Raw genomic sequence first — 23,305 nt, forward strand, 5'->3', positions numbered from 1 at the left:
AGTGATATGAATATAGATCAAGATATAATTGATCCAAACTAGTACTTAATATGAATTAATAAATGTATATATATACACATATAAGCTAATCAAAGCTCCATAAAGGGAAATATATTTCAATCAAAAAGCCAGCTAATAGGAGGTCAACATACATAAAAATGTGACTACAGCTTTCAAAAGTTTTCACTAACATGCTATAGACATCCATTGTCTGCTGATGGAATTAAGAAAATAAGGTATCCAGTTCTCTTTAGCAGCACTCGCTGTGACTTTAATCTTGATGTCTTTAACATTCATGTGTCTGGGAGATTCTTTAATATCTGTCTCAAAGAAGCACAGGCCACCACGTGGGTATCTGAAGGCAGATTAGCAAGTGACTGAATCAGCTTCTTGACTATTGTCTTCAAACACTGGTGGGCAGCGTTCAAGTCTCTGTCAAACTGCTGTCCTTCGATTTGTAGAGCCAAATGGCTGCAGATGTTCCTAAACTCAACACTGTCCTGAAATGAACAGCAAACAGACAGGAAATTAGACAGGTGATGGGAACATGTGCTGTGCTTCACTTACCCAGCTTCCAGATTTTTCTCAGAGAACTACCTTCCTCCATTCTTAGCCTATGTGGTTTGATCAAAGCTGACCCCACACATCACTCTAGAGGCCAGGTCCTTCAGAGCATATTACCCCTGGCCATGTGGACTGACCAGGATGGAGAGGTGACCAAAGCCATTGGCTACAAATCCCACATCTTCTAGATTGGGAAAGGGAAGCCCTCAAAGTGAGCTGTTGGAAACATCTTGCCACCATATGGAAAGAGTCCAAATCCAAATCAGGATGAAGCCAAACCAGAAGAAAACAGAACTCTAATTACCATTCCTGAGCATGGTAACCTAAATGTAGATGAAGAAGAAACCCCAAGATTTTAAAGGATAAATCCTTTTGATTTAAAAATCTTTTTTTCTTTAACTTAAATTTACTTAAATATTTTTTAAGTTAGCCAATTAGAATTGTTTCTGTTTCTAAAAAAGCTGTGACAAATACACAAATAGCCTCTGTTCCCATTATTTGACTCACTGTATTGATGATTCTGATACAGAATTTGTTATTTAATAGACATGGACCCTTAGAAACTCCCAGTGCAATTTTAGAAAGAATGGTTCCCAGGTCGTTTTTTTAACAGGAAGTAATTCAATAGATTTTTTACTATGGTTCACTTTCTAAAATCCACTGCAAATAAAGGTCCACTGGAAGTATTCCACATCAGAGAAAATGTTAACTATAAAATCTCTTTGAAGTATATAAGCCACATTTTTTTTAATCCATTCATCTATTGAAGGACATCAAATCATGGCATTTGCAGGTAAATGGATGGAGTTGAGAAGATAACGCTAAGTGAAGTTAGCCGATCTCAAAAAATCAAATGCCGAATATTTTCTTTGATATAAGGAGGCTGATTCATAGTGGGAGAGGGAGGGGGAGCATGGGAGGAATAGACGAACTTTAGACAGAGCAGAGGGGTTGGAGGGGAAGGGAGGGGACCTGGGATAATTAATGATGGTGGAATGTGATGATCATTACTATCCAAAGTACATGTATGAAGACACAAATTGCTGTGAATATAGTGTGTATACAACAAGAGATATGAAAAATTGTGCTCTATATGTGTAATAAGAATTGTAATGCATTCTGCTGTCATATTAAAAAAAAAAAAAAGATCTCTTTTTAAGCGGGGTGTGGTGGTGCATGCTTATAATCCCAGCAGCTCAGGAGGCTGAGGCAGGAGAACCATGAATTCAAAGGCAGCCTCAGCAACTTAGCAAGGCTCTAAGCAACTTAACAAGACCCTGACTCAAAAAAAAAAAAAAAAAAAGAAAGAAAGAAAGAAAAGGCTAGTGGTTCTGTGGAGCACTCCTTGGTTTTAATTCCCAGTTTAAAAAAAAAAATTCTCTTTTAAACACAGAGAAATTACTTCCTCCAGACTTCCACTTCTGGTACCAAGGCATATTTTGCTTCCCAAAGCCCCCAGCTTATAAATTCCTAAAATTCTAAATAAAATAGAACAAACATCCTTTAACACATGAGCTTGGAGAGATATTCCAAATCCAAACTATAACGATTCTCAGGCATACATGGGATATTTATGAAATCTGACTATATCATCATGCCACAAAGCATATCTCAACAAATATCAGACAGTCTATATGATACAAACCATAATGTGGGAGTAAATGAAAAATCAATAACATAGCTAACTTTCTCAAAACAGGAATGCCTTAAAAACACCACTTCTGAATACTTCATCTATTTGTGGAAAAAAATTGAAACTTAAAAATAATTTATACTGAACAGTTATGGGAATATTGCATCAAAATTCATGGAATGTAGAGAAATGTGTAGACTTAAATGCTTATGTAAGTAAAAAAGAATCACTGCCATCTGCAAGCTAAGAATTAAACTCAATAGCTTAGGAAAAGAAAATAGGTAATCCAAAAGAAAATGGAAGGAAGACTGAAGTCTGTTGAGGGACCAGAGTGTTCTTCCTGATCTTGTTTATAGGAAAAACTATTTTAGCCCCTAAGAAAAACCCTGTTACCTGGATGAGAAGGACCTGAGGTTCTGGCAAAGTGCTTTTTGGACAACATTCCCCAAGAAATAATGTCTGCTTATTTCAATGAAGCAAACAAAAGCAGCATCTTGGGCTAGAGGAATAAACATGCTATAGACCCATACTCAAGTATTCCCAGGCTAATTTAAAGCATTCTTGCTTCCCTACCTTTATGTGTTGCTCAGATATCTGTCCATATCTTATAGAGAAACCTGTGTTGCTGAAGCATATTGCTTGAAATTGGGGAAATCAGGGGGAAAAAATCACTCTGGACTATTTCCCCAAAATCCACATCAAGGGAAACTGTCTTCTTGCTTTATAGAACTAATCCAACTCTAAGTACAAAGTGGAAAGATCAAAGAAAACACGCAAAGGGAAATTCAAAATAGAAGGAACCGCTGAAATGTGTGCTGACGTGTGCCCATTAGCCAGTCTGCAAAGGCACCCATCACCCAACAAAGATTAAAATGCCTTTAAAAATATCGTTGTGGACCAAAAATCTGAAGTCAATTTCACGTTTACTGTAAAGAATCAAAGGCGGCATCGTTTGGGGAAATTACATGCATAATAAAATTCGACTTCTGGGCTGTACTGGTCCCTGAGGCCCTGGGCAAACGTCAGATCTCTGGCGAGCTTTGCAAAGTCTCTTTATTTTACTATTCTAGTATAGTATTTCCTTTTAATCCTTTCTCAAATATATTAACAGTCAAAGAAAACAAATTAATAGGAATAGACTTTCCATGGGACTCTTAAGCCAGGGGAGGAAAAAATAAAACAGGTGATTGCTTCTCTTCCTTTCTAGAAGGTCTGAAAGCCAACTATGAATCCAATAATCATTACCTCTAACCAACCTCTGCTGCTTCTGTTGCAGAAGGTGGAAGTCACAAATCACAGTGTTAAGCAAACAGCCTATTAAATGATTCATGGGCTTTCAATAGAAACTCACATGATCGATATTGGCTATGATTTTACTTACAGTGCTTTCTGTTCAATGACAGAACATATCCTCCCTGTAGCTTTTATTTTATTCAGTAGATCCCAGATGCTCCCAGAAATGATGTCATATCCTACACAGCACTTTGAGAACTTTGCCAGAATTAGAACTACAAGGCTGAGCAATCTAAAGTTGGTTTTGGAATTTCTAAAGCCTCATGTAATTTTAGACTTTGGATATGAAGTATATTGATTGCTACAGTGGTCCAAGTTGATGGCTAACATTTACCTTCTAAAGTGAGTTGAGATTCTTTCCCATGATTCAAATGTTCTACTGGGATAATGGCCTCAAGGCCCCTTTAACTCAGTGAATTTGTTAAATTTATTTCACATGTATTTCAAGCCTCTACTGCATGACCAACTATACTGAATAAAAGGCAATAGGATATGGAACCTGCTGTCCAAAGAGCTTATTACCCAGTAAGGGGAATGAGACACTCAGATCGCTTATCTAAATATCCAATGAAATATGATGAGGGCCATGGTAAAATCACAAAAAATCCAATCCTATGAAAGATATCTGAGCACAACACCAGGTTCCTACAAAGCTCATTCTGATGTGTGAATCCTTCTAATAATGTGCCCAATGTGCTATTGTCCAAAATGCATTTGGATACAGATTGCTTAGGAGACAATCCATTAAAGGAGATAGCTCTACTTGTTGAATCTCTCTCTCTCTCTCTCTCTCTCTCTCTCTCTCTCTCTCTCTCCTGTCATGCAGTGCTTCAGATTGTAGCTCTTGTTTTAAAAATATTTCTTTCTAAATGTTAGCTGAAATCTGACCTGCGGCAGGCAGAATAATGGCCATCCAAAGATAACCACATCCTAATTCCTAGAATATGAATATGTCACCCTAAATGGCAGAAGGGCTTTTACTGATTTGAGTTAAGAGGGGCAGCTCTCAGAGCAGCCACAAAGACACCCGGGGTGCAGACAGACAGAACCCATTCTTACATGAGTCATGCACCTGTCACTAGTGCCCTGGTCCTATCTCCTTAGACATGCCGTTTTATCTGTGGGAAACTCAGTTTTCTCTTCTGTAGATGGAACTGATAACAGCTGTCACACGGTGAGGCTGCGAAGGTCAAATTGGCTCGTGAGCACAGAAACTCTATTTGCTTCCTCAGTCTCCGATTATGAATAGATATGTTGGGAGGTCAGTGAGGGGGAGAGAAGGGAAAGGGAGAAAAGGAAAGGTTAAAAAAGAGAAGGAAAAAAGAACACTGAAGAAGTGTAGAATATAATTGGTGAAATGAAATCTATTGAACCTGTTTAGTAGTGATGTCACACAAAGTTCAAAGAGAATGGTTGAAGTTCCCAGCTTGCTACCATTGGCTCTTGCAGAAGGGAACGGAGGCTTGGACCAGACATCAGAGAAGTAGCTAGGGAAGGTGCTACAATACATGTTGCGCCTGCCGGACAAGGTACCATACGGCTGTAATCTCAGCGACTCAGGAGGCTGAGGCAGGAGGATCTGGAGTTCAAAGCCAGGCTCAGCAATAGCAAGGTGCTAAGCAACTCAGTGAGACCCTGTCTCTAAATAAAATATATAAAAAAGAAAAAATAAGGCTGGGGTTGTGGCTTAGTGGTTGAGTGCCCTGAGTTCAATCCCCAATACAAAGAAAGAAAGAAAGAAAGAAAGAAAGAAAGAAAGAAGAAAGAAAGAAAAGATATACTGTGCTGACTCACAGGGGAAAGGGATACCCCAGTAATAAGAACAAATAACATAAGCAAGTCCGAAGGTAAGAAGGGGCTGGGACTCAGAGGGAGGGGCCAGTCAGAAAAGAACAGGACAAAAGAGTGTGCAGAAAGCCTTGAATGCCAGAGTCAAACCTGGGCACCTTCAATCAGAGGAGTAACAAGTCATGCCTGGGTGTTAAGAACTCTGGTCTGGCCCATGAGCCCAAGCACCCAGAAGGTACCAGAATTTGCACAGGCAAGTGAGAAACAGAGCTGGAATTAACCTCTCTTCAGAACTCAGCTCTTCACCAAAGACTGACAACCCCCCTCCGCCCTGCACCCCAGCACCACCCACATCACAAACTGGGTGCCTCGTGCAGTGAGGACTCACAGAGCAGAGCTCGCCATTCAATGTGGGAGGCAAGAGCACTGCACAGAAGTCAGGGAGCTGTGACACTACAGTGCGGTGGATGGGGCTGAGCAGGGGCTACGTGGGAGCAAGTAGAGGCAATGGGCAAGATTTAGGGATGGAACAAAAATGTCTGCCAATGAAATCATTTCATGTTTCTTCCTTGACCATCTTCATTCTATTTTTCTTAAGGTTGACTGAGCATTACAAAGCTTAAATTGGCAGTGACTGCATCCAAACTGAGGACTGGCCTGCTGGCCCACCGTCTTCCCCACAGCATATTTGAGAGGGCTTGGCTACTGGAAAGCTGTTCATGGCATGGAACCTTCTATGCTCCACATAAAGCCAAGCCCCTCGCTAATCAGAGACCTCCCAGTGCTCCCTTCCCCTGCTCTGTTCTCTCCTACTTATGCAAAAGTCTCTTATGCAAAGGTCTCTTAGGAAAACCACCACCACTGTGCTTTTCTGCCTTACACATTGTGCTTATTTGGAATGCACAAGTCTGGAATCCTAGAACAACAGAAAAAAAAAAAACTTAAAAGAACATTAAAAAGACCTTAAGGTATGTTCCTTGCACCTGCAAAATCCAAAAGCTGGGAGGTGGGGGATGGGGGCAGGGACTTAAGTCTTGTTTTTTGCCTTTTGCTAAAACAAACATTCCCATCAGAACTGAAGGCTTCAAGATGAAAGGGATCTGGCAGCAGGAGTTAGTTTCAAAGCTTGTTTTCTGAAAGCAACAGCAATAGGTAATAAAGTAAAATAAAATAAAAATCCAGTATGAATTTACAGGCTATAAAATACAGATAATGCTTAAACAACCTACAGGTTTCTTTCCCCCTACCATGTCCCCTTTAGAATCGCTTCTAGATTTTTGTAAACTATATAAATCAGTACCTGCTCACTAAGCCACTGATTGGCTTTAAGTTCCCTCTTAAAAAAAAAAAGTTATATCTTGAACTATATTCCCTTACAATGGCCTGATAAGCTTGTTTCCTCCACATTTCTTTCCCTGACTAAAAGCCTCTACAGAGAGGCAGGGAAAGAGAGGAAGAAAGAGAAAGGAAGGAGAAGAAAGGAAAGGGAAAGCCAGAGGAGGGGGAGGGAGAAGAGAGGAAGTTTTCCCTCCGTTTTCTAGGCCCTAACCTTAATAAACCTGTGCCTGGCCAGCAGACTGCTCTCCACTACAGCAGTCCAGTGTGGAGCCCGACAAAGGAACAGAACCCCCCAGACTCTCTGGTGTCCTCCACATTGGTTGGAAATGTAAAATGGGAATGAGGTTTCTTTGTTTTAGGGAAATGTTCTGAAAAACATACTGTTCTGAACTAGGAATTGTCCCAGTTTCATCTGGTTCATCAACATCTGGCTTTGAACTACAAATTCACAGGGCGCAGGCTCATCACCAGTTGCCTGACCCCAAAGTCTGTCTCAAATAGATATGGAACCAAGTATTAATAAAACACCCAATGAAGAACCAAGGTATTTGCCAGTCACCATAAAAAGTCTATCGTCCCCAGGAAATTAAACATTTTTACTTGTGGTGGACTTAGTGTAAATGCTCACAAGTCACTGAGGTTCCTTGGGCATTTGCTTTGGGTTCTACGCCTTTTTCAGTTGAAAAGTCCAGTGAAAAGCACTTTTGTAATGAACACAAACACTTGATTCAGGGATGCTCACAAAGCAAATCCAAAGACTGTAAAATAAAACCCCGCAGTTTCTACTGAGCTGTGCAACATAAGTGGTTTTTTCTTAGAGCCTTTCTAAAAATCTCCCCAATTTTTCATTTTAGATTTCACTTCATGATTTTCATGTCCTTCACATTATAGGACATTGAAAAGCTATAAATAGACTACTTCTAGAACAGTCACCATATCCTGAGGGGGGGTGGGAGCTGACAACAGAAATTCTATGACTACTCATGGGCCATGAAGACACAATTTTGCCTCAAATAAGGAGCAATTTCCCAGCTACAGCTACCAATAAGATAACCATGTTCTTCAATGGTACATTACTCATTTTTGAAGACCCAATTCCCAAATTTACAGAAACTGACTTCCCTAATTAATGTTAATGGGTGGAAAAGCACTTGTCCCCAATGGCATCCCCTGAATAACCCAATATCCACACTTGCAATTTGCACAGAGCATTAGCATTTCCAATGACTGGGAAGCCAAAGCCAACAGTTTTATGACTGCTGCTCTTGCTCCATAGAATGAGGAAACCAGCACCGACTACTGAACATAACAGAATAATTGGTACCGAATGAGCTAAATGAAATGGGTGAGCTCCCAGGCAAGTTTAATCTGTGGTGGCAAGAAAGTTCTCCTTTTGCCTGTGCAAGTTGGTGTTAGCCATAATTTCCATGCAACTTGCTTCCGAGTGGAATTCTTGGAAACTATAACTGCTTTTAATTCTCAAAGGGGGACAGACAAAACTCAATCAGAGTAACTTCATCATTGGCTTGGCTAATGGTCCCTATGTGAATTGGTAAACTTCAGCAGTTCAAAAACTCCTAAATGAACTTTCTTCTGGTGTCCTGCACACTTCTTGCTCTCTTTGGATGGCAAATGCCTAACATATTCTCATTAGTAGTTTGATAATGATTTCCGGAGTTTCTGGGGTACTTTATGTCACCATATTAGGTGGCCATCACAGAAAGAAGTATACAGAACATCCGGTATTATGGACAGAATTGTGTCTTTCCAAAATTCATATATGAAGCCCTAATCTCCCATAGTGGTAGATAGAGCCTTTAGGGTGGTAATTAAAAAAGAAAAGAGGTTATAAGGGTAAGGCCTTAATTTCCTGTAAGAACAGACACCAACAGTGGAATGTTGGAAGATCTCTACTTCTAATAAGCACTCAATGAGAAAAGCCATGAGGTCAGTGAGGAGGTGGCTATCTGCATGCCAGGAAGGAAGCCCTTACTAGAAATCAATCTTGTGGCGCTTTGATCTTGGACTTCCAACCTCCAGAACAGTGAGAAAATAAATATCTGTCATTGAAGCCATCAGTCTGTGGTATTTTGTTACAGCAGCTGAGCTGCCTAATACATCTATCCTATAATGTGTCAGTCATGGTGTGAGCAATGTGCACAAAGGTGGCCCTGTTTACTGCATACTCTCATGTACACTATTTCAGCATGATGTTCATATGCCCCTGTGAGCCAGCCTGTGATATAGTAGGATCAATCAGATGAAACTCATCACTTCCTAGCTGCAGGGTTTAAAGCAAAGCTCTCAATTCCACTGAGCTTATTTTTACCTATAATAAGTATTTGCCAAGCTGGTTAACTCCATTCACCAAATTTAACAAGACCCAGGACAGCTAAGCATTTTTCTCTGCCATGAAGAAACTCATTTCATGGTTTTCTGCATGTGTATGATAATTTCTAAATAGTAAAAGGGAATATTAAGTGCTGGCTTCTTTAATTAAAGTGTATAGTGCTATAAAAAGTTTGTTACTATTGTGGTATGAGTATCTCTTCCTTCACACCTGAAAATTCCACTTCCTTAACCCAAGGGTGGTTTTACTCAACAATGAAACACAAAGCATAATTCCTCTTCTGTTGTAGAAAAACAATCTGCATGTTCTTAATTTAAAAATTTAGAAAACACCCTTCCAAATTGTTGTCATTGACATGGGACCAAGGTTGACCTCTGTTCAGTGGAAACTTCCTGGAAATCTTTTTTGGTCATTTCACTCTAATTTTATCAACAACCCCAGAAGAGAAAACAAAGAGTACATGGATCAGATTCATGAATATCAAGAATGGAACTCAAAGAATCATAATTAGAATTTATGAGGTGTCAACCTATTCAATAGCAATAATAATGGTGATAATCACTTAAATATATGGGGACTTACTATGATAAACCACTGACCTAGGCTTTATGTGCATTTTCTCAGTGATCCTTTAGGTTAGAGGCAACTATTTCCATCTTTCAGATGAGAAATTGAGGAATAGAAAGTCTAAGTGATTGCCCAGGGGCCTAAGGCAGGAAGAAGCTGAGTAGGTTTGAAATGCATCATGGAACTAGCTCATTATGATTTGCTGTCTCCTCTGAAGGATCCTGGTGGTATCAGACCCCTGGACTTCAGTTCAACTGGGTCATCCTCTTACCCTTTGTGACAACACCACCAACCTGGTGTCTGAAAGGTTTCCACACACTTCTAAATGAGACACAAGTGTTATTTCCATAAGCATAATTCTTCTGCTGTTGTAGAAAAACAATCTGCATGTTCTTGATTTAAAAATTTAGAAAACACCCTTCCAAATTGTTTGGATTAATATTAGTATTAATGAAGCTAAGTCTGCAACCAGCTCCTTGGAAAGACAGACTGCTGTATTCTTCAGTCTAAGTGCTGCATAATCATTAATCCACCAGCCAAACGGAAATTCTGCTTTTTTTTCTCCAAACAGCAAACCAGGCAGAATTTCTTGACGCTGGCTACTCCCTGCTCTCTCCCTTCTGAAAGCTCTGAAATGTATCATTCCCAAGCAGGTGAACTGCAGGCTCCAGCAGTGGAATGTTGGAAGATCTCTACTTCTAATAAGCACTCTAGACACTTCTAGAAAGAGGCAGCAACACATCCAGAGTCTGCAAAGTTGGCCAAGGGACAGGAAAGAGGACTGTGACTCAGGAGATGAATAGGTGGGAAGCTTGGAGCTTGTTTCTGGATTGAGAAGAATTGGCAGAAAGGAGGTCATAGAAAATACAGTAGTTCCCCACCCTCCCACCCCCACACACCTTATCCAAGGTTATATTTTCTTTAGTTTCAATTACCTGCAATCAACCATGGTTCCAAAAATATTACATGGAAAATTCCAGAAATAATGCATAAAATTTAAATTGTGTATGGTTCTCAGTAGTGTGATGAAATATTGCATTGTCCCACTTGGTTCCACCCAGAATGTGAATCATCCCCTCTGTCCAGTGACCCTCACCATACATACTAAGATTGGCTGGCATGATATGTCAGGGCTTGAGTTCAAGTAACCCTTAGACAGACAGCAGCCCAATGCAGTCACAATGCCTAATCACTCCCTCATCCCCTCACCTAAGCAGCATGCATATCACCTCACATCATCTCAAGAACGTGAGTACAGTATAATAAGGTATTTTGAGAAAAAAAGACCATATTCACAGAGCTTTTATTACAAAATATAGTTATGATTGTTCTAGTTTATTATTAGTTGTTAACCTCTTACTATGCCTAAGTTACAAATTAAACTTGATCTTCTGTCTGTATGTATAGGACAAAACATAGTATGTATAGTGTTCAGCTCCAGGCATCCTGGGGATGGCAGAGCAGGGAATGCTGTATAAAAAGGGTGGAAAACAGGGGGCAAGACATGTGGAAGACTTGTTCCAATACTTAAGAAGTAGTATTCACATAGGGAACGGGGAGAAAGCAACATTTATTTATTAGAAGAAAATAATAAAGATGAATGGATATGCAATTGTTTAAAGACAGAGGAAGAGATGTGGGTCCAAAGGTTTCAATTTTCTCAGAAAAGAAGTGAGAGGGCAAGATTTGAAGGAAGAAAGCCTGAGGAGGATGGACAGCATTTAGGACCAAAAGTCAGTTAGAAAGGGCTAAAAGGATTACCAGATAGCAATGACTGCTACATTAAGTTAAAATAGCATTGTTTCAGCTCTAATGGTGTTTAGGAACTGCTCCAGGGCAGAGGGTGCAAGATTTATTCCATCACCACATCACCACTGAGTTGGATCAGGAACTCAGATAATTGTCTCTGCCCTGACTCAAACTAAAACCTAGCCTTCTGTGACTTACCTAGGCTCCTGTCATTTATCTACCCTTGGTTTGCAAGACAATCCATGTCATGCAGGCCTTCAACTGGCCCCCTCTTAATTCTCCATCATCATTTCTTCTCTCTCTCTCCCTCCCTCCCCCCACTATCTCCCTCACCCCACTCTCTCTCTCTCTTCCTTCTACCATACTGAACTAATTGCAATCTTCCCAGTATCCCAGGCCCTTTCAATGCTGTTTTTTTTTTTCCCCCTTTAATATCTGGAGAGCAAACACTCATTTTTTAAAAAGGTTGCCTCCTTTAAGAAGCCTTCCAGGATCACCTTTAGCAGAAACTGATCATTGAGTCTCCCCTCTTGCCAACTTATCTATGCCCTGCATATGCTCCTAACATCACATGCCGCTTCATATTTCATCAGGTCTATAATGCACATTTTTTCACATCTTCAAAATCCATGAAATCTGGATGTACCTTAGAATCAGTGGTGTGTCATCTTTTAATTAACAGGATTTTTAAAATGTCTTGGTACCAATAAAACCAAAGCCCAAAACGTGCATCTAAGGCAGGACAGCATTGGAGAAATGCAGCTTAATTTTCTAAGGTGAGTGTAGAAGTGCTCCTGATCTGGAGGTGATCTTGGCCTCCTGACCCATCCTCACCCTCCTTTGGCAGAGTCTGGAGACATTTTGGTTTTATCAACTTTGGGTGGGGGTGCATTGCTGGGCAGAGGTCAGGGATACTGCTAAATATCCTACATTACAGAGGAAAGTCCCAACAAAAATTACCCATCCCCAAATGAGACTGAGAAACCCTGGTATAGAGAAATAATATTTATTTCATATGTAATATGCTTTATTGTGTGTGATTTGAAACAAATTTTTTACAACTTATAGTGCAACTTAATATATAGTAATTTTCTTTTTCCAAATCTTGGCTTATAGAGCAAGAATAGCAACTCTGGAGGAGTGCTTCAAGCCATGCTCAAAACCCCTCCCCTACTTCCTTTCTAAATTCCCAAGGGAATGAGTACAGCCATGCTCCTAGACAAAACTTGAAAGCCAGGGGACTCCAAGAAATTTGTGACCTTAAACCAATTAGGTTAGTTAATGACAAGGTCAGGACTGGAACCCAGGCCCCCTGTTCCCACCATCCCTCTCAGCTCTGTTCCCTGGCTAACTCAGCACCTGAAGAGGAAACTGTGTCCTACAAATAAGAGCTGGGTGACTTAGCAGGAGTTCCTGTTGGTATTCACGCTTCAACACCTGGAACCCACCCGGCTCTCATCCACTTTATGAGAATTTAGGTTGACTCTGTAAGGCCCCTGAGCTATGTGGGGAATTGGATTGATGCAAAAATAATTGTGATTCATGAGTGTGAAGGAACTTTAAATGTAGATGATTTCATCATATAGAAAGCAGAGGGGACTTAAGTGTATTTAAGCCTCTGAAGGAAGGGTTATTAGTTGAGAAGGAGTGGGGCGGGGGGAGCTGTCCTCCACCCCTAGAAGCTGCACTTGTGGAAAGGGCCTGAGGCTACAGCAGGAAGCTGATTTATGTGACAGGAAGGAGCTCAGGAGGATGGTTTCTGCAAGGCCACCCCTGTATCCCGGTCCGCAGTCAGGCGGACCCCAGGTGGGTCCTGCCCCAGCTGCCCAGTCCCCAAACTGCCACCTCTCTCCTCCAGGCTGTTCCCCAAGGAATGAACCACAGTGGCAACTGGGCTTATCGCCCGCGATCTCTCCAGAAGACCCTCCCGGCCGCGCAGCCCAGCCCTGCGCGCCAGAGGGGACTGCGGGGACCCCTACTCACCTTCAGGTGGATAGGGAAGGACCGCTCTTGCTGGAGAGGTCCCAGCAGCGTCTGTTCTACGCTGACCAGCTCCGAGGTCGAGTCCACCACGCGAGCCAGCGCGCTGCGCATCGCCATCCGGGCCAAGGTGCAGGGCCCGCGATCCCGAGGGAAGGGCAGCAGCTCCGCGCCCCCCTCAGCGCCTCGCAGCCCCTCAACCTCGGGGGAGCTCGCCCGTGCCCGGGCCCCTCGGATCCTGGCAGCCCCTGCCCCCTCCTCGCGCCCCGGCCCCGGCCTGGCTCTCACTGAGCCTGAGCGACGGGTTGGGGCTGTGGGCACGTGGTCCGGGTCACACGGCCCCCCGGGGGCGCCTGGACCATCCCCCCAGCCCCACTCCTGCTGTAGCAGCTGCAGAGTCTGCAAAGCCACCATTTGATGGCTGATGGAGGCCACTAAGGGCGCAGGGCTGGCCATAGCCTCCGTTGGCTGCTCTGCGCTCCGCGTGCAGGTGGAGCAGAAGCGAGGGAGGCGGGGGGCGTTTGGGGTCGCCAGGGTCACATTGCCTAAACCCCGGCTCCTGGGCCTCTGCGTCTCAGCGTGTGTGGTCAGCCGCGCCCCCGCGCTGGCAGCTGGTGACCCGCTCTGGCCCCTGCATTCGCTTCAAATCCAAAAGGGCTTGTTCTGACCCAAGGCTGCCTGGAGCGCTGCTCGGTGTGCACTTGAATATCAGCCAAATGCTGAGCGCTGCTTCTCCCTCCTCTCCAGGGCTTTGATGGGAAAACGTGCTGCTTTGTGCTGGTGCATCTATCAGCAGGGATACCCCGCCCCCTTCTCCTTTGAAGGATGCCTGCCAAATGACCATTTATGCCCGGGCTGGGGGTGCAAAAGACCCACCCAGTTGCCAAAACGTGAAAAGACCCAGCAAAACTCGAAAAGGAAGACTGTGCCTGGTTCTGCCCCGCCTCCTTCCAACCCTAGCGGCGTTTTCAGGAACTTCTTGCGATATCCTTCGAGGCCCCTTGTACCCCCAAACAGAAGATGGACTTTTGTATCCCAAAGTCCTGCCCTGCCCCTAGTTTTGCTCCCTGCCCATGGACACCGACAATCTGGCGGCTGAAGTGGCATTCTGGCGCACAGGTGCATCCTGCTCCTAAATCCCAGGCCTGGTACTGCCCAGATGAGGAGTCTCAATGGTTTTGTGTCAGATTCCCAAAGGACTCAGGCAGCAAGGTTGAAGCTAAATCCTTTTATGAGCCGTGAACCCAGGGACAGCTGTACAAATAGTTACTGTTTTTAATTAAACCAAATGTGGCTACTTCCTTAATTTAGGGGAAAGGACTGGCAATTTTATGCTTTGACAGATTATTAGAAAACACCAGTGTATGATTGCACTTAGGAAAAAGAAGACATTTAAGGGAAATAGAAGGGAGAATTGTCCCAGAGCAACAGCATTTCTGCTTTCTTCCCTCAAGGAAAATCATGGCCCAGCAAAGCAGGGGCAACAGAAGGACCAGAGATTGGGATTTCATTCTTCCTTGACAAGGGAGAGTCCTGCTGGGTCAACAACTCTGAATGGAAAAGCCACCCCACTGGGTCTATTAGTGCAGAAGGGTAATCCTAAGAGATATGGGGGTGAGGCCAGGCGTGGGGTTCTTTAAGGGTTCTTTAACTCTGAATTAGTATGACCCCATATAATCCTCCCCACCCTCCAGCAAAGGTTCCTTCTCATTCTCAATGTTTTCCTCGCCTATGAAAACAAATCCAAATGCCAAGGTAAAGAAAACCTTTTTTAAGCAAAAACGACTATGTTCACACTAATTATAACTTAAGTAGAAATGCATGTCTGTGCATTGACAGAAAGGAAATTACTTTGGAGGGAAGTAAATAGTTTAATGTTGATTAGATTCTCTTGCCATGAAGTTACTTAAGTTCAGAATAAAAAAATACAGAAACTCTTCCTTATGTATTTACTTATTTTTTAGTCCTCAAATGTTGAAGTGCATTAGGTTCAGCAGAGACTAACTGGGAATAGCACAAACTAACTCCTAATTTTCACAGAGCATCTCAGATCTCTAGGGGTGCTCCTCTTTCCCAACACACAGGAAATCCAGTTTCAAGGGCTAACCCCTCTACTATCAAATGGCTGACTGCAAAACTTTCTTGACAGATGGAATTCTAGCCAACAGCCAAATTGAAATCACTTGACAGAGCCTGACCTGAGACCCTACTCTTCTACACATCATGCTGATTCTGAGAGTCAAGACCAACTGAACTTCAGGAAGTATGAGAGATGGAGGCCAGAAATCTATGGGCTTTAGGGGTGGCACATGTTGTTTAAATAGCAGCCTGGTTGTTCCAGTGTCCTTAGGAAGCACTGGATCATCTAGCAATTCAATACTTTGTCTATCTTGGCCAGGGGTCATTTTCTCCTTTGCTATGATCTCAAAATGGCTTATGGCCCAAACCTAGAAATGTGAGATCCTAACTGAAAAAAGGATTTCATAGGCTGTTGAGATGAGTCAATAGCATAGCAAATCTGACTTTAGTCTAAAACACCTTCAAAGTTACATATGCTGGGCTATCAGACCAAGTAATAAATTATACTCTCCCTATCCACTGTGCTCACAATTTGAGGTCACTGCAATCAAAGCTCATTCAAAAGACAAAGTATGAGGCACATGATGGTTTTGCTTCACAGCATCTCTATTGCTACTTTATGGGACTCACATCCTCATTTCCCAGGGATGTTCCTCCTCCTCTGTGTTCCATCCATGAGTTCAGATGAGATGAACCCATCCCACTGCCTGTGAATGAGCCCACAATGGAGAGAGAAAAATCAATAGATCTGCAAGGAGAGACCAGTCTCCTTATAGTATCATTTGAGTCCCATATTTAACTCCACCTCTGAGCTGTTCAGATACAGAAGCGAATAAAATCTCTTTCAGCTTGAGCCAACTTTGGGTTGGATTTACTGCCTTTTACACCTGACACAAATGTCAAGACAGATTATAAGAAAAAGAACATGTGACAAGACACTATGACCTGTGCCCTTCAAGTAAAGCACTGCTAACTGCTTCCTCTAACCAACCGCTTCTAGAAACACTTCTGCCATTCACCTGACCTTTCTGCTATTTCAAGAGTTGCAGGAAAAGCTCTTTGAACCACTCTGGGCATTCCCCCCAGTTGATGGGAACATTATAAAACGAGTACTGGAAAACTTTGGACTCCCCCCATGCAATAGGGGATGGAAAAGAGAAAGGGGTAGAACACTCAAGAAAGTGGAAAACGATTGTCCATCTGCTAATGGACAAGTTAGTGTGTCATTAGATACACAAATATTCTGAAGCTTGTCTTAGTCCAAAAGTTCTTTTCTTTCATGAGCAAAAGATACAAGTTACTGTGGCAAAGCCGGGCACGGTGAGAATAGGAGAGAGCTGGCACAAGGTATAATGTGTGGAGCCTTCCTCAAAGGACTTGGCAGAGCCCAGAAACATTTGAGCCCTGCTTATATTCTTTGGCACTTCTCTCCAAAATGGATCCAAGAAAATTCCAGAAAGGGAGCTGTTAACCTTCAACACACCCTGTGAAGTTCATAGGTGGGGGCAAAATAAAATATGTCCAAAGAGACCAGAGAGTTATTATCCTTGAATAAAAATTATGATTGAGGAGAAACAGATGCTGAAAAGATATACCAAGATACGAAAATGTACTGTAAAAGAGAAAACAATCGAACAAGAAAAAGGTGTAGACCCAAAGGGTGGAGGTGGAGGGGTGGGGGGCAAAAAAAAATTAAATTCCCTTTTCAAACATACAATTGTAATGTTTGAATATGCCAAGTCATAAAAATGCACATGAAGTTCTAACTTTGGACTAAACAGTTGATTTTCAGAAGAAAAAAATATGCAATTTTGCCATGAAACTTCTGAATTGCCAAAAACAATTGTTTACTTAAGACAATGTGTTTTTGGGACATCATATATGTGCTGCCTTTCCATGTCCCATTAAGTTGGTGAAGCTAAGTGAAGCTGGTGAAGGAAAACAGGGAACATGGGGTAAAGAGGGAAACGAGAAATTAAAAATGTGGAGTCCCACCTGCCAGTCTGGACAGAATCTGACATGCATTTGCCCACAACCCTATCATTCATCTCCTTTGCACAAAATGCCTTTCTTTCTGGATATGTAAATCTTTTTACTTGGTTCCATTTTAATAATTTATTTCTAAGAAGAACTCTTGAATTTGGAAAATAAATGAGTTTTAAAGGAGTACATATACAGTACATCTAATTTTGTTCTAATTATTGCAGCTTTGGCAAATGATTTTTTTTTAAGAGTAAGGGAATGGCCCTGGATTTTCAGGTTGCCTAAGTAACATTTCAGGAGGGCAGTCTGGCATGACCTGCCTCTCGGTTTCTGATTACAAAATGTAACGCCTGGAGACTATCCTTTTCCTTGGAGGGAAAAAATAAAAGGCTGCTTGATTTCCTAAACTGTTACGATTATTTGTGTAGGTGTGCCTAATAGTATTGAAAAGTGGGGATCATCATAAAAATGGGGGAAGGGTAAAATGTGGAAATGTTTTAATAATTTTTTTTTTCAACTAGATACTAGGAGCTTTAACCTCAGGGGGAAATATGGTGTTAACCATCCTTCCAGTAGATACAATTTTAATAGGACAGAAATTCTTGGCTTGGGTTGACATATTTAAAAAAATTGTTTTTTAAATCTTCCCAGTCCTTTTCCTTTCATTCATCCTCATTCTCTTACACTTTTTATTTTTTTGGGGGGGTGGGTACAAGGGATTGAACTCAGGGGCACTCAACCACTGAGCCACATCCCCAGCCCTATTTTGTATTTTATTTAGAGACAGGGTCTCACTGAGTTGCTCAGTGCCTTGCTTTTTCTGAGGCTGGCTTTGAGCTCTTTATCCTCCTGTCTCAGCCTCCTGAGCCGCTGGGAGGACAGGCCTGTGCCAACGCACCTGGCTCTTCTAAGGAATGTTTTACTCTTGTCCCTGGGTGCCTTTTCTGTCAGGCTTTCTGTTTGAAACAGACATTAGGGTTTTATCCACCCTCTCATTTCTTCTTCTCTCCCATTTCTTTTACCAGAGCTCCCTTTCCTATGGTAATTGTAATGAAAAAAGGGAGGGTGGGATTGGGGGGCACATAGTTCTCTAGTGGAGCTTTGCCTGTGATCGTTATGGGTGTGTTTCCATGAAGTTGGAACTTCAGAGCAGAAGATTCAATATGATCTCCCAACTCTTAAACCTTTAGCACAACCAGAGAATCAAACCAGTCTTGAACACTGGACTGGTGCCTTCCTACCTTGGCTCTCTGAGCTAGGAACATAGGAGAAGCCAACGGATCTGCTTATTTTATTTGTTTGGTCATTTTAATCACTTTTGTTTCAAAATATTATTGAGAATGCGTTGAAGAGTTGAAATAAGGTAAAAGATGCTTCAAAAATAAAGACTTGTTGAACATGACTAAAATGACCCTTTGTTTCACATGGAGGAAAATACTACAACAGATTCTTAGATTTATATTTATATAAAATGCAATATTACATATGCCAACATAAAGAATATGTCCTTTTAAATTCTCATCTGTTCCCTACTATTCACTGTTTGTTAATTAGCAACTAGAGTCTTCTAGAGGGTGATCCGACCATAAAACACAAATGAACCGTAGAAGTGATCAAATGTCAGGCTTCTGTTGGAAAAGTCATATGCAAATTTTATTTGGTCCGTTCTTTCACCTGAAAATTGAAACTACATTTACAAGGCCCTTTTGTGCCTCTCATTCAAATATGTAAGCTTTCTCAGAAGCTTAAATTGTAGACTATGAAGGATAGATCATTCCTAGATAATGGTAGATAATTGTTAAAGAAACATTAAATGAATTATTATTATCCTACTTAGTTTAGCTAAGAACACAGTCTAATACTTTGTTCTTTTGGGTATCAGGGGTTGAACTCAGGGGCACTCAGCCACTGAGCCACATCCCCAGCTTTATTTTGTACTTTATTTAGAGACAGAGTCTCATTGAGTTGCTTAGTGCCTTGATTTTGCTGAGGCTGGCTTTGAACCTGTGATCCTCCGGCCTCAGCCTCCCAAGCTGCTGGGATTACAGGTGTGTGCCACTGCACTCAGCCAAAATCTAACATTTTCTAAGTGTCAATTTTAATATGAGATTCTATTTATCAGTGGCTTATTTTTTAAAGAATTTTGAGTAACTATTATTCCAATGCCAGAGTAAAATAAATAGTATATACGATGAATAATACATCTGCCTTGCAATCCTTCATTTTATTTAACACGATTTACACTGTCCTTTAAATTTCATCTTTTCTTTAGCTCCCTTACATTTCCATGACAATATTTTCAAATTTAACCCTTGTAGGCAAAGCAATGTAGTATAGAAGCTAACAGATTGGGCCTCTGTGGATGATTGAAACATCTGCCTAGAGAATCCAAAAGGATCAGTTGAGCAACAATTTGAATGAATGAATGCTTACTTCAGATATATCCGGAGGTGTGATTTGCTGTCCTAATAAAACAGTTTGACAGTTTAAAAATAATCAGCTTTTCCATATATTGCAATAACTAATTAGAAATGTCAGAAGGAAAAATTCTAATTAATTCATAATAACAACTAATTTATAAAATAACTGGAAATCAACAAAGAAAACATTTTCAAGATCCATGATAAATATATATATATATATAACTAAAAGTTATTAAAAAAACTAAATAGGTAGAAAAAATACTCCCTCTCCAGCAGAATAGTCCAATATTATAAAGATATCAATTTTCTCTAAATTAATCTAGAAAAACAACACAATTACAATGAAGCTCATTCCAACGTTCATCCAGAGGAGAAAACACCAAAATATCCTGGGAAAATTTTTAAATAAGATTAGGAGAAACTTTCTTTTATATATATCAAAATGTACTATAAGCTATAGTAATTTTAAAACTGTGGAAATGGTACAAGTATAGATCAATAGAGTTTATACATGTATATATACACACATGTATTTTATTTTTGTCAGATCACTTGAAAAATAGTGACGACAATTGGCTATTGTCTTAGTCTGTTTGTGCTGCTATCACAAAATACTAGACTGGGTAATATATGAAGAATAGAAATTTATTTCTCACAGTTCTGGAGGTCAGGAGTTCAAAGCCAAGGGCTGATAGGTCTGGTGTCATTCTTTTTGCTTCCAAGACTTCACCTAGTTGCTGCATACTCTGGGTACCACATGCTGGGCCCTCACATTGCAGAAGGGAGAAGGCAAAAAGGCATGAATTCTGTCAAACTGTTTTATTAGGACAGCAAATCACACCTCCCGATATTATTGCTTTGGTTGATTGTTTCAACATGAATTTTAGAAGGAGCAAAACCACTTAACTTTATGTTAAACTTTAACATAGCAACTTTCTATTTGGTTAAAATAAAGTTGTATCTGTTTTCACGTCAAGTGCATGCATAAATAGCAGATAAACTAAAGAGCAAATGTGAAATATCTAAACTATAAAAGTATGGGGAGAAAATACTGTTAGATATATTTATAATCATTGATCAAGGAAGCATTTCTGAACAAGATACAGTATTCAGACATTGCAAAGGAAAAGTATAAAATGTTTTTACATAAAATATTAAAAATTTTATTTGATGGAAGATAGCATAATTCACATTAAAAAAAGTGATAGTCTGGAAAAACATTTGCAACACAAAGCAGTTAAAGGATGAATATGCACTTATACAATGATCAACTGTACATATTTTAAAGGACATGGATTTTGATTAAATGTAGGCAAAAATATATAGAGGGAATCCAAGGTTCAACAAGCATGAAAAGATGCTTAACCTCATTAGTAGTCAGGAAAATGTAAATTAAATCGATATGCCATGGGACCCTCCTATTCCCCAATCTTTCACTGGCTGAAATAAAAGTCAGTTCATATACATTTTGCCAGACATGTAGGGTAATGTCTAGTCTGCTATGCCATGGGTGGGAATATGCAGATTCAGTCTTTGGGGAGGATAATTGCTGTCCTATAGAGTACTGACACATAAGCACAGTTGTATACCCAGTATGTATAATAAAATAAAAGAGAAAGGGTGTGGTGGGAAGAACCAAAATCCCCAATTTAGAGGAATGGAATGGACAAATAAAACCAGGAAACACCGTGAAGCATTAGGTCCCTGTTACAGTGAATACTATTTTAAAGAAGAGGAAGAATTCTATAAACAGGGAAGGAAGGATGGCATGAAATAATCCACTCACTTGGCGAATATCAGAGCTGATTGAGCATCTTCCCTGGCCAAACTCTGCTCTGGAGGCAGGGACACACAAATAAGACCAAATTCCTCCCACACAAAGTTTACATCTTAGTGGAAGTTTGATGACAAACAAATTAAATAAATACAACCCACAATGTCCAATAATAATAAGTACTGTAAGAAAAATAAAGCTTATTATATTTTTTACTGTATTTATCTATCGGATAAAATCCAATTGGTAGGAGCTTAAATAAGGATTTATTTAGCATGTTTAACAGACACTCAATAAGGGGGAAAGATGCTAGTAGATAGTTCATCAAGGACTGGAGAAGCTTCTCCTAGCTTCCTGCTCTGTTGTCATAGCTCATGGCTTTGGTCCTCTTGTTTTTGTGATGGCCACTGGATCTCCATGCCACAGGTCAGCATTCTAGGCACAAAGGTGGAGGAAGAAATAATACAGACAATAGCAGAGCTCCTTTTATACAGCAATCCTTACTTGAAAAGAAGACTGGGAAATGAAGTGTTTGGATTTTATGGCATTAAGAGTACAGGCTGTCAAAAAAGAAGAGTCAGAAATGTGTGCCACGCGGAGTAAGGGTTAGAACACATGGGGACTTTCCCTTGGGTAGTGTGGGCAGGGTGGGGACACTGGAGCAGAGACCTATGGGAATTGGGTGGGGGGGAGTAGGCAAGGTGGATGTCTGGGCTCACAGTGAGGTCAGAGGTGGAAAGGTGTTGGTGGTGTTTGGGAACCACAGAGTGTGGTCCGAGCAGAATGAGTGCCGTGGACTGTGATGGAACAAGAGAAAGTGCTGGAACCAGATCACATACCTAGCCTTTTAGAAGGATATTGGACTTTTTCTTAACTTCTCATTTTGAAAAGAAAAAAAAAAGTTCTAAGAACATTACAAAGAATATTTCTTTGTGATATTTGCCTAAAATTGTGATCAGTGATCAGCATTTTGCCACATTTGTTTCAGCTCTTCTTCATTCTCTCTTTCTCACCAAATATATATTTTTAAACTTCTCTGAGGGTAAATCACTGCTATCATGGCACTTGACCCCTTAAGATTTTTTATGAGTCTTCTGAATAAAAGGATATTTCTATGATTTGGAAATAATCCCCAAAAGCTCACCTATTGAAGGCTGGGTCCCTAGCTAATGGTGCTGTTGGGAGGTGGCGGAACCTAGGAGGTGAAGCTTAGTGGAAGCAAGTTAGGTCACTTGGGACTTGACCTTGAAGGGAATACTGGGAACCTGGCCATTTCCTCTTGTTCAGCTCCTAGTCATCATGAGTGAGCAGCTCTCCTTCACTCTGTGCTTCCTGCCATGATGATCTGCCTTTGTCACAGTTCCCAAAACAACAGAGTCATCTGACCCTGGACTGAAACCTCTGAAACTGTTTGCCAAAATAAACCTTTACTCCTTTAAGTTGATTGTCTTGGATATTTTGTCATAGTAACAGAAAACCAACACAGATATACACTTACATAATCATGATATAATTATCACATCCAGGAAACAGAATATTGACAGGTTACTACGATCGATCCAATATATTCAGATTTTATCATTTGCCCCAAATAATGTCCTTCAGAAATTCCCCCATCCTTTTTTTTTTTTCCTGGATCAGACATTACATTTAATTGTCATGCATCTTTAGTCTTTAAAGCTGGAATTGTTCCTCAGCCTTTGTTTTTCATACATTAATATTTTTAAGAGTACAGGAAAGCTGTTATTTTTTGGTAGATTTTCTTTTCATCTGGGCCCATGTTA

The 23,305-nt window shown here is 40.9% G+C and overlaps 1 protein-coding gene across 1 annotated transcript; it reads right to left on the minus strand.

Moving 5' to 3' along the window:
* Positions 1-293: 293 nt before the first annotated feature.
* Positions 294-13,718, minus strand: Dleu7 (deleted in lymphocytic leukemia 7). The gene is made up of 2 exons (XM_027928743.2): positions 13,266-13,718; positions 294-500 (listed from the first exon to the last, which is right to left on the minus strand). Exons 1-2 carry the CDS (start codon positions 13,716-13,718, stop codon positions 294-296), a joined length of 660 nt encoding a protein of 219 aa, XP_027784544.1.
* Between the last annotated feature and the right edge of the window lie 9,587 nt (positions 13,719-23,305).

This window comes from Marmota flaviventris, chromosome 4, assembly GCF_047511675.1.
Source record: "Marmota flaviventris isolate mMarFla1 chromosome 4, mMarFla1.hap1, whole genome shotgun sequence".
NCBI classification, from domain to species: Eukaryota; Metazoa; Chordata; class Mammalia; order Rodentia; family Sciuridae; genus Marmota; species Marmota flaviventris.

Excerpts from the sequence above, each read along its gene's own strand:
- Dleu7 (XM_027928743.2), bottom strand. The coding sequence starts at position 13,718 with ATGGCCAGCCCTGCGCCCTTAGTGGCCTCCATCAGCCATCAAATGGTG. Across the intron at positions 501-13,265 it reads CCTTCCCTATCCACCTGAAG|GACAGTGTTGAGTTTAGGAA; the intron begins GTGAGTAGGGGT and ends TGTTCATTTCAG.